Source organism: Parasteatoda tepidariorum, chromosome 4 (genome assembly GCF_043381705.1).
Source record: "Parasteatoda tepidariorum isolate YZ-2023 chromosome 4, CAS_Ptep_4.0, whole genome shotgun sequence".
NCBI classification, from domain to species: domain Eukaryota; kingdom Metazoa; phylum Arthropoda; class Arachnida; order Araneae; family Theridiidae; genus Parasteatoda; species Parasteatoda tepidariorum.
The window spans coordinates 8,985,968-9,003,146 of NC_092207.1; the positions used below are offsets into that span (position 1 = coordinate 8,985,968).

Below are 17,179 nucleotides of genomic sequence, written 5' to 3' on the forward strand. Positions count from 1 at the left end.
CAAAATTTTTTAACGAAAATGAAAAGCGTTTTTGTCTCATTTTTAACGTTTAAAAAGTTTCTCCTTATCTGGGCTCATAAAAGTTTACAAGAATTGAAAGTTCAACAATTTTGATAATTTTCATCTGGCTTTCACCAAATAGGCGAATCTTAAAAGAAGTTTAATACAGTGAAACCTCCATGAAAAACAGCCTCCGTATAGCGATCACCTATGAACGACCACTCTTGAGAGGCACGGAATTTTTCCATAGACTTTATGTTGAAGAAAACCTTTAGGAGAGATCATTAAAACCTCTCCTAGCAAACATCTGCACCAAATTCAGAAAAGGCCAAATAAGGAAACACGAAAAATATTAAAACAAATAATTTTACAAAACAAATAAATAGATTAAAATGTATTCAAAGTATTTGTGTAAGGCTCTTACTTAGGGAGCTCTTTTTGACAATACAACCTCATGATGAAGTCTGAGTGCATTAAAGACGATGCTATCAATGATTTACTTTTCAGAGTTAAAAGTTAAATTAGAAAGAAAAAGTTTTTTTAGAAAAAACAATCCTCTCCAATACACAAACCTCTTCTCTTTTAAAGCTAATTTTTATGATATAAGATTAAATGCAAACCTAAACAAAAAACATAATTGTTTATTTATTTAAAATAGCTAAATCACTCATAATTGGTTCATTTGTTTTTACACATAATTATATCAGTTGGGATCATTTTTATAGACGCTAAATTTTATTCGCAAATCCGTCTGTTCATGATGCCAACAGAAGTGGCATTTCCGCTGCAAGAAAGTGACACTGAATAAAATTAAAATCGTTTGCGAAAAATCATGTAACTTCGATAACAATTTTAAAGACAATGGAGATAACCTCTAAGGACGACCAACCTCCATCAAGGACCATTTTACTGTGGGTCGCTCCCGAGAGGTTTTACTGTAATTTTTAAAATTAGTTAAGTAACTTATTAGTTCTAACGTCTAGATTATTCTGTACGACAAGATGATATGCATAGTTTAACATCATTGCTCTCAAGTGTAAGGCTCTTCAACTGTGGATTTTCAATATTTTCCTTAACAAAACAGCTTCGAAAAACGCTGTAATAGTACTTGTACAGTTTCATTTTTTTCTGAACAGTAAGAAATCATAGATTAAATTTCTTTTAAAAGGTGATAATCTTTATTTCATTTACCTGTTTAACATGTTCAAGTGTAATTCCTGCTAAAGAGGCTACAAGATTATTTAAAAACGTTTAGTTGTCTAATGCTTAATTTACATCGTATTTATTTTAGATAGGATTTAGACTTAAAAAACACTATATTGAGTTGAACTGTAAATACACCTAAAATATAACATAGATATATAAACTAGAAATAACTTTTTTAAGGATTATAAAATTGATCTACTAAATGAGTTGATTGTATTTAAAGATTCGACAAATTATGTAAAAAAAAATTTGGGATCCTATTTAATTACCTTATTGGTACGAATATCTCCAGTAACTTCATCGACGATGAACTTTGTTCCTTTTTGATTGGGTTGCTGGACAATGGAATATCTCACTTGACCATTGTGACCTTTATCATTATCGATAGCTTTCACCTAATGGAATATTACATTTTAGACAAATAGTACATCAATTATTAAAACCAAAATAAAAATAATCTGCTTGTTTTTTTATATTAATTACCATATTTAATGTGGTTTCTTATATTATTTTTTGGTAACTTTTGCCCTATCATATCAAAAAAATATGGTTTGCAAAAACCACACAATATGTCAATAATATTGGTAAAAAGACCCATGAACTGCACTTTTTTGCGTTGTTTTCAAGCTTTTTTTCATCATCATGCAAGATATTTCATAACAGCTACAACAAGTACGTAGTTTTAAAGTTTTAGTGAAAAATATTTTAAAAAAAAGCATACATATAAAAGGTCGCGAATTAATTATTATTTCAACAAAAGCTAAAACTTATCCATACTCATACCAAACATAATTAACTTGAAAAAAACAAAGGGGGTGGGGTTAAATAATCGAAAGTCAGTAAATTTGTAGAGTAGAATTATCCTTCACTAGGTCATTCTTTGTGTGTTATTCTTAAATAATCTGAGCTTAGATTATTTTAACCTTTCAGCAGTACGTTATACTAATCCCAATCAAGTCCAGATTTTATTATTAAGTAAATATTAATTTCAGAACCATGAATCTGGATATTTTCTTTTTGTTTTATTTTAGACTGTTATAAATCCACTGGTGTAAAAAATTAAGAGAATTTGCAAACTTGGTAGATTATCTCTAAGACTACTGGACCGCTTTTAAGGAAATTTGATATGTGCATACATTGATACAATACAAAACAAAAAACCCTTCAACAATTGTAATACACAAGCATGATCGTGTGTAATAATCTTTACAGTCTGAAGGTATGAAATTGCTAGAAAACGATTCAGGCGAATTGCCTACCACAGGAAATGATAAACTGCCTTATTTCAAGTATGAAATCAGGCTACAAGGCCTATATATCTGTAAGAGAGGACCATACCCCCTTTTAACCCATTTTATTTGTTTATTCTGCAACCGCTGTTTCCTACCTTCCGACTCCAACGAGTGTTAAGCACGATCATGCGTTTGTATAACAATTGTTGAATGGTAATTTGTTTTGTATTATATCAATGTATGCACACATCAAATGTCATTAGAATAGGTCCAGTTGTTCTTGAAATAATCGACCCAGTCTGCAAAATCTCTTAATTTCTGACATCAGTGTATTTCAACCAATAGTTTTTATGTATACATTTTTCAACATATTGATTTTTGTTTCAGTGTCCAAAGGATATATTAGACAACGGATTTCCCATTACAAGCAGTTAGCCATCACTATGAGACAGATGACTGGTTCACATTATGCCAATGTCTGTAACTTAGTAACAATAAGGTGAAGCTCTGAATGGCCAGTTCATTAAATATTTAAATAAGAGACTGAAATTGATTGCTGTTATCAATACTCAACAGTGGACAGGAAACTGTCAATACACTTACACAAATATTTTTTTTCCTTAATTTTCTTTTAAAAATATCATTTACAGAGAATGAAATCTTTGAAAGGAAAGGAATGAAACAAACATACCGTTTGTTTCACTCCTTTTATGCTCTTTGCCTCCGAGATTCTTAATTTTAAAATCAGTCAGCCCTTAACCTGTGAACTCAACCTGCAACTTGTGTGGGACAACCTGTAACCGTTTGTTTCATTCCTTTTATGCTCTTTGCCTTCGAGATAATTAATTTCAGAATCAGTCAGCCCTTAACCTGTGAACTCAACCTGCAACTTGTGAACTAATAAGTAGAATTTCGAACCACGCTGTATTTGTTTCAGATAGTGACAGTCTTACCTTGATAACTTGTGTTCCGCTGGGAGCTCCTTCTTCTACTTGGGGTGCGTAGGTGCTGCACTCTTCGAAGAGGGGTTTGTTGTCGTTGACGTCGGTTATGAAGACGACGACCAGGGCCGTGCTGGTGTGGGTAGTGAGAGCACCATTTTTGCAGCAAGCCCCGTCATCACGGGCAGTGACATTAAGCTCGTATTTGTCCTTATCCAACTGAATATGGCCACTTATAAGACGTATCACACCTATTATAAATCAATCATCAACATTTTATTTACTATAATTCGGTATATATTTTTAATCAGAATCTTTGACCAATAAAACATTTTAAGCAAAGCTCATTAAATTTTCAATTAATACCACTTAAAAAGAAATTGAAATAATCGACAGTCTGAAAAATCAGAATCCCTGAGTTTGATAAAAAAAACTTGTAATATTTTTATTTTATTTAAGTGGTATACTATATATATATATATATATATATGAATNATTGCTCTTATTTTCTTCATTTATGATAAAGAATCTGACTTCTGCCACACCCATACGTCCCACCCGTTTTATAGGGCCGACCCATTTTTTACATCCATTCATCCACAGATCGTAGTTTTGACCTTTACCATAGAATGATCAATCTCCAATCTAGTACCCTCAGAGGAATAATTTGAAATGGGAGCATGGAGGACTTTGTGACTCGACAGATTTAACGTGCACTAGTCACCATTTACTAAACGCACAGTCTTCGGCTGGCTGATTTCAAACTCCTGTTCTCACGAGCGTGAGTCCAACATATATATATATATATATATATATATATGTTGGACTCACGCTCGTGAGAACAGGAGTTTGAAATCAGCCAGCCGAAGACTGTGCGTTTAGTAAATGGTGACTAGTGCACGTTAAATCTGTCGAGTCACAAAGTCCTCCATGCTCCCATTTCAAATTATTCCTCTGAGGGTACTAGATTGGAGATTGATCATTCTATGGTAAAGGTCAAAACTACGATCTGTGGATGAATGGATGTAAAAAATGGGTCGGCCCTATAAAACGGGTGGGACGTATGGGTGTGGCAGAAGTCAGATTCTTTATCATAAATGAAGAAAATAAGAGCAATCGCTTCCCCCAGTGCCTTGGTGGCTTACGACAACATATACACAAAATTATGTCGGAATATGAAGTGGCATTTTGAGAACGTTAAGTTTAAGCTCTTCAGAATGTTTGCCAACTTTTCAGAGGTTTTCTAAGAAAGGAAATGTTTTGTAAATGACTTACAGCTGTTTCATATTGCTTGTACACAGAAATGTAACCTAACTGTCATTAATTGATTCATTTACTTTTTTAGTTAGGATAAGCCGCCATAAAAATTTATTTCATGCCATTTTTCGACATGAGTGTATTACGAGGTAGAAAACTGAGTGTATTAGTTTTTAGAAATACCAGTGAAAATAAAAAGATGTAAAATAGAGATTACACATTAGTGTTCGGTAATATTTCCGCGAGGAAGAAGCTTTACTGTTTTTAGTTTTTCTTTAGCTAAAATATCAATTTTCAATCGCTTATGAGTGGGTTTTTTTGACAAATTTTAGCAAGCATATTAAAATTATATATTGAAGGTGGCCATTTTAGAACACCTTGCCTATACTTCAATGCACAGCATATACAAGATATTCCTTCATGGCTACCTTTAACAAGCGTTTTATAAACCTTTAAGTAAACTTATATCTATAAAATATGCATTTTAGATATCCAAAAATAACATTTTAAACAATTCTAAATTTTGATCAAACATTATAGAGGTCGGAAAGTCCAAAGGAACGATTAAAATCATCTAAAACCAATTTATTTGAGAATGAAGCTTAATAGCGAATGCAAATAAACTAGTTTCTGATCATTTTAATATTCCCTCGCTCAAACCGATCTTAACAATGATCCGTCTGAATCGGAGAAGCCAGTACTCATTTAAATATTATTTAACAACTCTCAATGTGCAGAATTCGTCCACTTCTTTTTTGGCAATGATTCAGAACGGATTTGTTAAGAGCGGTCATTAAAGAATACCCTTCTCGTTGGCAAACAATGAGTGTAAAACTAAACTGAGAATTGTGAATATTATACAGATTGTGAATAAATATCAAAGGAGAATTTACCTGTTCTCTCTTCAATTTGAAACATGCCGGAAACTGTACCACCTCCAACAAATCCGAAGTATATATTGTCACCATCTTTGTCGCTGGCAACTACTGTGGTCACCAGGGTGTTGGGTCCAGCATTCTCGTCCACATTCGGCGTATACACATCTTGACTGAACTTAGGCGGTTCGTCGTTTTTGTTTTCCGTGTAAATACGGACCGTGGCCGTTCCGGTGAGTGGCGGATCTCCCCGGTCCGTCGCCCTAACTGTTAGGACGTAAGTGTTGTTAATGTCCGCATCCAGTCGCTTATTGGAGTAGATGACACCCTTGTTGTCGATGGTAAAGTCTTCTTTGTCCAGAGAATACTCAATCTCGGCATTCTTGTTTTGATCCATATCACTTGCAGACACTAAAAGAAAAAGTAATGATATAAGCAGGGTGATTAGCCAAATCTCTCAACAAAAAATAAGCACCTTTAAAGTACTTTTTAAGCACTATATACATTAACGAAATGCAAAATAATTTTCAGACTTTACATGATCACGATCTGACAAAGAACTCTTTTTCTTGATTTTATTAGTCGCCATGAGAAGATCGAGAGATTTTCGGCTCGATTTCAGAGGGTGGAAAATGAAGCCTGAAGTTGAGAATCTCTTGCAAAATGCAGCAGAGTTGCACGTGATAGTGCGAGAATAATTCCCACTTAATCCAGCTCAGTATACGCACATGCGTACCCGCAAATATTTCATCAAATATGCAAAATGATTGGCGCTTTCATAAGCTATGGACCGATTGTACGCCGAAATAGATTAAGTTTGAATGAATTGTGAAAACGTTGAATAGAACAATGCGAAAACTACGCTTTTGCATAATGCGTGGCGAAAATCGACATGATAAAGAAAAAAATCTCATTTTCGAAAAAGGAAAATTAAACATTTTTTTAAAAAACTGCCAATAAAAAAGCACCTTTAAGGGCTTTTAAGAAACGAAAATCGAAAATAAGCACTTTTTAAAAATGCTATGCATTCTGTGCAAATTAATTTTCAAAGACTTTGCATGATCATGATGAAATAACTAGTTTCTAACAAAAAACCTCTTTTCTTGATTACATTAGTCGCCATGATAGATAGAGTTTTCGGTTCGATTTCAGAGGGTGGAAAATGAAGCCTGAAATTGAGAATATCTCGCAAAATGCAGCAGAGTTGCGTATGAGAATGCAAGAATATAGCCGAATCCAGCTCTGTAAACGCACACGCGGACTCCCAACTATTGCATCAAATATGCGCTTTTAAAAACACCCCACGAAAAAAGCTCCTTTAAGGGCTTTTAAAAAACGAAAATCGAAAATAAGCACCGTTAAGCACTTTTTAAAAACGCTACGCAACATGATGTTATTTATTGAACTTTTTCTAAAATTATGTTGCTGGAAATATATATATTCTAGAGCTTAGATTAGTCGATGCATTCTAAATTAACTTTAGGTTAGATATTCTAGAACTTATTCTACGAAAGAACAAAATGCCAACAAATGAAATGTCGCAAAAGGAACGCAAAAAAGGCTGTTTTATTTATATAAACTTTTCTTATTTTTAGAACAGTAAATAGTCAAAACTATCAATAAAAATATTGTCTTGCTGGAAAGATATGATAATAAAACTTAAGTTTCTTAAATTTAAGTTAACTTAAGTATAAAAAGAAGTTCTATTTATGAAACCTATTATTACTATTATATTAAATGTCATCCTTTCCTAACTAAATGAACTAGTTTCTTCACCGCAATGAGCATGCGGGGGATGAAAAAAAATTCACGCGTATTCACCGAATGATTTTGGAAACTTCGAATTACTAAACTTAGGCAAATGAAATAATGAGAAAATTATAATCCAAAACAGTATTTCAACTATGTAAATAAATATTAATATCAAGACAGAATCTCAGTGCGTTTTTTTTATCCGGATTCGTTACTAATTTCGCACTTAGCATATAATAGAAAGATATATAAATGTAGGGAATATCGGGCAGCATCTTTCTAAAACAAATACCATTTTAAGCCCTAATTTTAATACAGCACGAGCTTTATCGCAACAGCACGCACTTTTTTATTAAAAGTTGTATGTATTGGTACCCCGAATTTATTTCTTAATTTCCAATAACTTATTTAGAAAAAAAGTTGACGTTTTGTATATTTTTTGAAACAATCTTGATTAAAAACTAAAATAGTTTTGATTTAACAATTTAAAAGTTTTGTCTTAAAAGAACATTTGTAAGGTCTGATCTTTATCTGCTTAAAATTATTTTTATATGACAATTATTCTCTAGTGAACTTCGTCATTTCAAATATTTTCTTCATTTGACGGAAAAGGATTAAAATGTAATACACTGCATGGTTTTTAAACTATCTTAAGAATCATCCAATAGCTAATTTCGTTCAATATACCATCGTGATTTACACTCAAAACTAAAAAATATCGTTCTTGCATCTCATTTTCATTAATTTCAATAAAAAGCACTCTAAAAACAATCTAGCAATATCAAATACTTAAAACATTGATCAGTGTGGGGGCAATTTACTAATTTTAAATTATCTTTTAGTTGAGTGTTATACTTTTACTCTATCTTTGTTATTTCGAAATTTTCAAGCCTATCTTTAAATATTTTACATAATATATTAACATAAATTAAAGGTCTAGAATTCCAAAAATTTTAAAACTTTGAATGAAGGGGGTCTACTAGTTTTTATTACAATATCTTAAGCAAACTTATGATTTATTGGACTTTAACAACTTAACACGTTTCACTGAAGTGGGATATGAAAATTTTCTTAATCATTTCGAAGTTTCCTACCTATAATTACCTATCAACTGATTTTTACTTCACTATATTAGGGCAGCTAAAAACAGTAAAAATCGATCTAAAAAAAATTATTTTTTCGATCAGAGTGGGAAAAAAATATGTGTTGCTCATCGGCAACGTTAAATATTTAAGAATTGAAATTTTTTAATTTTCTATTGTGACATAGTTAAGAAAATAAATTTAAATAGTGCAAATTTAAGCAAGATTAATTAATTTTTTAACCATAATCATTATGTGTTTAAAAGTCTTTATTAATATTGAGTGTTTTAAGCAATCTAAAATAAAATTACACTGACCTTATATCAATCAGAAATGGTCCCGCAGTGGACTGATCGTTAAGACACGGTTCCCAGCAGATCACCGAAGTCAAGCATCACTGACTGCGGTCAGTGTGCGGGTGGTTGACCACTTGGATTAGTCTGAGTAGGGACAGAGGGTGTGCGGTATGGGTCTTCGTTAAACTGTTCTACCGTAAAGGGCTCGACTTCGCGCAGGTCGTGCCATCATTCGCGCAGGAGAAGCGGGGGTGCCATCCCCTCCGCAGAGGATCGAAATTGGACAATGGCTTACCCCTGTAACATTGGAAAAAAAGGCGACACTGTAGAAATAACCAGGAAAGTATTTAGTGGGAAATAGTCATCAACCGTTAGTATACAACAACGCAATAAATACCAGGATGTTGTTGTAGTTCATGTACGTCGCACTAGAGCTGTACAATGGGCTATTGGCGACGGTCTGAGATACATCCCTGAGGATGATCCAAAGACATGCCATCACAATTTTGATCTTCTGCAGAGGGGGTGGCACTCCCGCTTCTGTAGCCCGCCGACCTGGCTCCGAAGTCGAGCACTTTACGGTAGAACAGTTTAACGAGTACCCCTATCGCACATCCTCGGTCCCTACGCAGACTGATCCAAGTGGTCACCCACCCGCACACTGACCGCAGCCAGTGATGCTTGACTTCAGTGATCTATTGGGAACCCGTGTCTTAACTGTGGGACAATAAATACCAGGAAAAACTAGCAGTGTCCTGAACCATAAAAAAGCATTAAAAAATAGAGTATAACTGGTAAAGGACCACACATATCTGCCGGTTAATTATCCCGGTAAATCTAGTAGTGATTAATAATAATCATGTGATAAAAAAAGGCACATTAATTGGGTTACTTGCTCTTCTCTATAATTCTATTACTCCTCGTACACAGGGAGATGTTTCCTTTTTTTATCACAAAAATGGTTAAAACGCTCATAAAATGTTGTGTTACCAGAATATCATTTAAAACTGAGCTGAGGCGCATAACTGTGATGAACAGGTGAAGGTCATGAGTTCGATCCTGGCCACCCACAAAAGAACCTGCACGTATACGAACTAAGGAAAATCTATCAGGGCTGAAAAACCTCTTGCTGATTGTGGTGTAGAAGTTTGAAAAGAGACGTACCGGCTCAGGCGTCATCCACGTGATCTGACCAGGATCAAAAATACCTAGCATTCCTCTAACGGCTATTAAAAGATAGAGCCCTGGAAAAAAGGAGCTATTTGTCTGGCTATGGTTGAGTGTTGTGTTCTGTATACTATTGAATCGAGATATTAAGAAAGAAATGCAGGTTCAAAACATTGAATGAATTTTTCAACTCTATATGAGCTATAAGCTACACTTTATGTGTGAAACAATTAGCAATATTTATGACTTCGAAGCAGTGAAATGTCTTTGAAGACTCCAACTTTAGAGTTTATTTTATGTCTATCTCTTAGTTCTCTATTCAAATGGATTTAAACTATTGAAGATGATCTGTAGCATATGCAGTTTACTAAAATACTTTTAAACTAACAAAAAAATATACGTTTTTCCTTTATCTTTCTCGAATGGATTGGAGAAGGATGTCATGTTTGCCACGATTTCACCCATGTTCCGAACTAGCAGAGTGCTAAATTTTTTCAGCATCAAAATAAAACTGCTGATTTATATGGAATATAAAAAAGGTGAAAAAAATTGCATTAATTTTATTTATTTATTTATTAATTTAAATACATTTTTCTAACTTCATTTCACATTTTGTTTATTATGTGTGTATATTTTCAATATAAAAATTCCCAAATAATTATTTTCTACTTTGGATTACTAAAAGAAAAGCGATTAGGATTCATTTCAGTTTTTATTTATTTATTCATATCCCTCCTCTTAAACATTTACAGCAAACCGATACTTCGACTGACTTCACTGCTTGACAACAAACTAACTATCGCTGAAAATTGCATTAATTGAGAAGCTTATTTCATGAAATATAGTCATGAAAAGTAGTTGAATTACCTTGTAATATGGATGTCCCCACGGCGACATCTTCATCCACATTGTGAGCCTGGTAATCCGGAAGTTCGAATCTGGGTGCGTTATCATTCACATCCGTCACTTTGATCGTAAGCTGTCGACAAAAAAAAATATCATGTCACATTAATATGAAATATATGTGAATTACAGATTAGCACAAATAAACTACCAAGAAAATAGTATTTATCCATAATAACATATTAATTAGGCTTATTGGTTTATTAGAATTGCATACATTTGCAAGCTTGTGCGCTCAACTTAGGCTTATAAACTTTTGTCAAATAGAAGGACAGCTCAAAGATACATCCAAGGTAACATCTGGTTTCGAACCCGCTACCTCCACGCTTTGCACAGCGTTTGGCGGGCGATACCGCTCGGTCAGAGAGGCTTCACAATCACATTAATTAGGTACTAGCAACTCGAGAAGAAGTAAAATGAATATGGTGACTATGCCTACCCCTAAGGCTGGGATAGTCTGGTTGGTAGGAGACTGGGTCCATGTCCAAGAGTTCGTGGGTTCCATTCCCGCCGGCCGAAGACTCCCCGTGTAGTAAATGGTGACTGATGCACGTTAAATCTGTTGAGTAACAAAGTCCTCCGTGTTCCCATAACAAAACAATACTTCTGGGGGTACTGGTGCAGGAGTTTCCTTGTCTTCTGGATTGGGTCCAAAATTACAAGTTCACGGAGTTGAGCATTAGTAGTCGTAAACCCAAAATTGGGTCAGCTGTTCAAAGACGGATATAAAATGAAATAAAATATGCCTAACCCTGATAAGTGTGTAAAAATCGATCTTAAGCTTAGAAGGCTTCTGGCATCCAGCTTGGTCCTACTCAACAGCTCGGTACTGCCCACTATGACATCGCTGCCCAGCCATAGTCCCTTGCCATCAGGTTAAAGGTGGGAGGTTTTCGTGGTTTACCTCTCCGTGTAACGTGAATGAAGGTGTTAGTGCCACCAAAAAGTCCTGCACAAAAGTAAATTTTTCCCAATACTTGACCACGGAGTTGAACAATGATAGCCGCAAACTCAATATTGAGTCGACTGCTCAAAGACGGTTATAAAATAAAATAGGCTTTAAGAAGAAACATGAAAACAAACATTAATGAACAACTTTAAAAGTACTAAATCTCTTAAAATAAGCAAAAGATTACATAATTTTTATTTAAATGATCTCTATTTTTTCTCTATTTTTATTTTTTCTCATCACAAATAAATGTAGACATAACATAATTCAATGATTTTTTTTTCCTTCATGAAATCGAAGCTGAAAATATGTATGGATAAAAAAAAGGAAATTTACATCTACAAGTTTAAAATATAAGAGCACCATCCACCACCCCATTTTTTTTCGTAGACAAGTTGATTTTATTTAGTTTAATTTTTTACAGCAATACAAGTGTGCCTAATTAGCCAATATTTTGGCATTTTGCATTACGTCTGTAAATTTCAACTTCTTCAAATTAAACAAAAAGGGTAGAAAAAAGAGATAAGCAACCTGCTAAGAATATTTTTTTTTCAAGTTTTAATTTAACGAATATAAGACTATCACAAGCAATTCTTGGAACCTCTTTCCATTAGGTTCTAACTCTATTTTTGAAGTCCATGTGCTTTTTTGTGTGAGTGCAATTTGTTTTATTAAACAACAATATCAAACATTGTTCTTTTCTTCTACATTTTTGCCGAAAGCTGAAATTTAATTTTTATTAAAAAAACAATTTCATCGAATATCGTATTAATTCTATCTAGAAAAAGAGTGTGCAAATTTCAACAAAATTCAACATTATTTTTTTTCTTTCGAAAGCTTAACCACTGTTAGAAAACTTTTTCCTAGGAAATCAACGAAAAATCAGGTCGCATCAACTAAAGTTTCCAAAATGTGTTTCATTATGATGAAAAGAATAGGAAAGCGTGGTTGAAAACAAAATTTTATAGGGAGAACAGAGGATGCTATTAAGATTTTTAATTTAAAAGAACTCGTGACCGGAAATGCCACCACATCCACATAGCAGTAGGCGGCACATAAAGAGTGCTACAAAAGTGACATTTAGAATATTTTTTGTTTTGTTGCGGATATACGAGTCACTTGTAGTTTGTTCTGCGTGCGGTGAACGCTTTCATCTATCACCCAAGGTTTAAATAAAACTTCGTGAGGATCGTGAATCTATTTCAGCCTCCCTTACATTCTTAAGTCACTTTTTGAATTCTAGTTTTACTTCATATTTTTTATAATCTGTTTCAGCAATATTGTACATTTATAATTAATTTAAAAACTGCCGAGTAACCAATTTTGGTTTTCAAGATTTTATCTTTCAAATGGCTATGACAGAAACACTACAAAATTTTGCACTTTGATACAAAAAGCGAAAAATATCTTGACATTGTCTCTTTGTTTTAATATTTTGTTTACATTGACAACAACTTTTCTTTTTCGTTTCGCCCACAGCGTTACCAGCCTGCGGTTTTCCGAAACACCCAGTGGTACTTTTCTTCTTTTCTCCAATCTTTGGACATGTACCTAGGTCGTCATGGACCCTTTACCATATAGCCCAAAGCTTGGCTACTGGTCCGGCTCCACACCAGCCTAGGAACGAGCCCAGTCAGCTAGAATTTATTGAGAATTTTGATATTTACAAACTCACAATGTTTAAAAATTACAAAATATAGAATATAGTACAAGTTAATTATTAAATTGGTTACATGCAAGTAACACCTAGTGGTACTGTAAAATAAAAAAGAAGTATTACCTCAACAGAAGTGGAAAAACCACCAGAATCTTCCGTGGCTGTCACTATAAGAGAATATGACTTTGGCTGCCTAAGATCTTCGTAATCCAAATCCTTGGCCAGTTTCACGACACCGGTCGTGGGTCCTATGTTGAAGGTGCCCGCTCCTTTACCCTGAGCACGAAGGGTATACCTTATCTCTCTGTCGGCGAAGGATTTCGCCTTCACCTCGATTATACTGAAAGAGAAGGCAAACGTTATCCTTAAAATTTTTGATGGCTTTCTATTGATGGCTAACATAATCTCGATGGTAACCATCGACAATTCCATCATGAACCATTATGTTTTTGATGGTAACCAACATAAGTAACCATCACCCCAAAGTAGGAATTCGGAATGATTTGTGATGGTCCAACACAAGAATAGCAATTTGTTTTCATAGTTTGTTCACGTTGAACCATCAGAAATTTTCATCATAGTATCTTGGAGATCAAATGTTGGAACGATCATGAACAAACAACATCCCAATGTAGGAATTTGCACGGATTTATGATGGTCCAACATAAGAATAGCAACTTGTTTTGATAGTTTGTTCACGTTGAACCATCAGAAATTTCCATCATAGTATCTTGGAGATCAAATGTTGGAACGATCATGAACAAACAACATCACAATGTAGGAATTTGCACGGATTTATGATGGTCCAACATAAGAATAGCAACTTGTTTTGATAGTTTAATTACGTTGAACCATCAGAAATTTCCATCTTAGTATCTTAGAGATCAATTGTTGGAACGATCATGAACAAACAACATCCCAATCTAGGAATTTGGACGGATTTATGATGGTCCAACATAAGAATAGCAATTTGTTTTCATAGTTTATTCACGTTGAACCATCAGAAATTTCCATCATAGTATCTTAAGGATCAAATGTTGGAACGATCATGAACAAACAACATCCCAATGTAGAAATTTGGATGGATTTATGATGGTCCAACATTAAAAAAAAATTGTTTTGATGGTATATTCCTGAGAATAATCATGGATCATCATCGATTGTTGGTCCATGAGAGTCAAACTTCTCTTGATGGTTAACCATCATAGTATTAAAGTAGCATTTTCCATCATGGAATGAGGGAAGTTGGTTGGCATATCAAATACCATGAACACATAATGGAAAGTGTTGGATGATGGTGACCATCAAATGATGTTGGACCATCATGAATCACACTTAAACCATCAAAATGTTTTTGATGGGACCATCAAGAGTTTTATCTTGGGAACAAACCACTATATCAGCAACTTCAAAATTTGGCTTATTGTAAATTTAGCGAGGTACTAATTAAGAAATATATCGAAGAGTATTGCTATCATTGGACTGGTTTCTTCCTAGGGCCATCTCCATTATTGCTTAGTTATGGAACTACCTTTTGAAAGTTTAGTATACTTTATAAGCCTTTTAAATGATGAGTTAATTCACCATCAAATAAATTTCTTGCAAAATAATGAGCTAAATTTGCATTTTTCTTCAAATTTTTTAATGAAAACAAATTAAGAATATCCGTGTAGCGTTTAAATTGCTTTAGTTATAACTGATAATAATTATAACTGCTTTATTTAGCCATATAAGCAATGGCTGCATGTCTTGTTATAACGAAACTCACGGACACATACCAACAACAAGTTACTTTTACTAAGACGGCCCGAGTATTACTGAAAAAGGCTTGATTGCCTAACTATGGAAATCATATCGAGGCAAATAGTTTGAAATTGGTATTTAAAAATTATTTATTGAACATGGCATTAAATGTAATTGAATCTGTAATCATATAATGATCTAATTTATTCCTTTAAATAAGTAGAAAATGTTCATTGTAAATTATTTTAATGAATTTTTTTTTGTCTGTGTTGATATCTATAATCAGCGTTTTATATTCAAGCATCATGTTCATTCTAGTTTTAAATATTTTGCAGACTTGTATTAAGGTGATACTGAATTAAGAAATAAAATAGTTACTGGCCCATTCATGGAAATTCCCTGTTTTATCAAAATCGACCAGTTTTCTTCATTGAACTAATAGAACTTGCTATTATTTCTTCAATATTTACTTAACATTTGCGACGACTACATATATTAGTAGTATGGAAGTACATATACATGTAGAAAACTATAAAATTGTAAAATTTCTTGGTTTTAAGGAACAGTTTATTTTAGAGGCTCACTGATAGCAAGCTTTGCCCTGTATTTGTTACAAAACTCAATGTTGTTGTGTAAAGGTGATAAATGCAAAAGTTAGATTAAATTTACTATTTTTGTCGCGTTCATACTTACTCTGAATCCTTCTTCTGGTTCTCGGGTATGGTGGCTTCATACTTCTGCATATAGAACTGAGGGGGTCTCTTGCCCCCCATGATGGACAGTCTCTCCTCTCCCGTCGACTGATGTTGCCTGTCTTCAGTCATCCCGTTGTGATCTTCGGCCTTCACGTACAGTACGTACTCCTTGTCCAGCATAAAGGGATCACTGCCCAGTGTCCTCACTTCACCGGACCTCTCATCCACCTCGAAACGTCCGCCGGCTGCACAAGAAGAAAACATAGGTCATGAAGCCGATAGTGAAACATGAAGCCGGTAGTAGGAATGGGTGATGTTAAGATTTTGGCATCGCGATGTATCGCCTCGCTAACATCGTGATATTTTCGATGCATCGCGATGTTTCGGTACGTTAGTGTTTTACATTTAGTACTGCGTAAATTCGCAATTAGTAAATTGCATTTTCTTAAAACTAACCTCGCATTCTTTTTTTAATAATTATTTCTCAATATTTAAAGGCGTGGATACCTGCAAAATAGCTGTTTAAAAACATTAAACGGCTGGAATGATTGTAAAAAAAATCTAAATAATTTGCACACACAATTAAAAGAAAACCCTTCCATAACTAAGTGGTAGAACAACACCTCAATTCTCGACCAGATTCGGATTCATCATGTGAACAAAACGGTGAGTCGCGATGTAAAAAAGACGGGAAAAGATTACGATCATCGACACCGCACACTTACGGAGGAAAATGCTCTTCGCGCGAGCTTGTATATCGGTGTACTATCGGGAATAAGGCTCAACATCGCACGTGTAGACATCGATATCAACGATACGTCGGGAAATATCGTACACATCTCAGTAAATCACAATTTCCGATGGTTCGAAAAATTGCCAATCCAAACATAGGATCAACGATGATTACATAGAATCGACATCTTCCGATGCATCGATTTATCGCCCAGTAAAAGCGGTAGTTCTGCGTTCTAATAAAGAAGGCAGTACCTCCACTAACTATCAGGAGATACTGCATTCTTTGCATAGGATCGCAGAGTAATTTGGTAATAAGATAAAACTTGAAAATTTGAAAGTTCCTCAGAATGTTTTAACTTTTAAATATAGTATGTTATTAACTCTGATAACATTATGTTACAGAATGTCATCATACGAGGGTTGCTATTTATATTTCTGGCCTTGGCAGCAGTAAGTGTTGCTAGGCGACCACAGACGATTTTAATCAAAAGTTTGATATTTTTTAACATAAATTCAGCAGACGATTTACCATTATAGCTTCATTTGTGTTGTTGACAGTAAATTGAAAAGCAGTTTCACGACACCGGTCGGAATTGAATCGTGAACATTTTCGTGCCATTATTTTTCATAACTTTCGACGTGGATTGTCAAGACAAGAGTGCTTCGCTTCTTTGGCTAGTTGGTTCAGC

General features: G+C 34.2%; 1 protein-coding gene across 1 annotated transcript in view; it reads right to left on the minus strand.

The window, feature by feature from the left end:
• The window catches only part of LOC107454545 (neural cadherin), a 500,390-nt gene that overhangs the window by 381,038 nt on the left and 102,173 nt on the right, over positions 1-17,179 (minus strand). The window contains exons 4-9 of the mRNA XM_071180540.1: positions 15,754-16,000; positions 13,441-13,657; positions 10,676-10,787; positions 5,530-5,922; positions 3,392-3,630; positions 1,476-1,601 (exon numbers count right to left, since the gene is read on the minus strand). Coding sequence (XP_071036641.1) covers positions 1,476-1,601; positions 3,392-3,630; positions 5,530-5,922; positions 10,676-10,787; positions 13,441-13,657; positions 15,754-16,000 — 1,334 coding nt within the window. The remainder of the gene's footprint in view (positions 1-1,475; positions 1,602-3,391; positions 3,631-5,529; positions 5,923-10,675; positions 10,788-13,440; positions 13,658-15,753; positions 16,001-17,179) is intronic.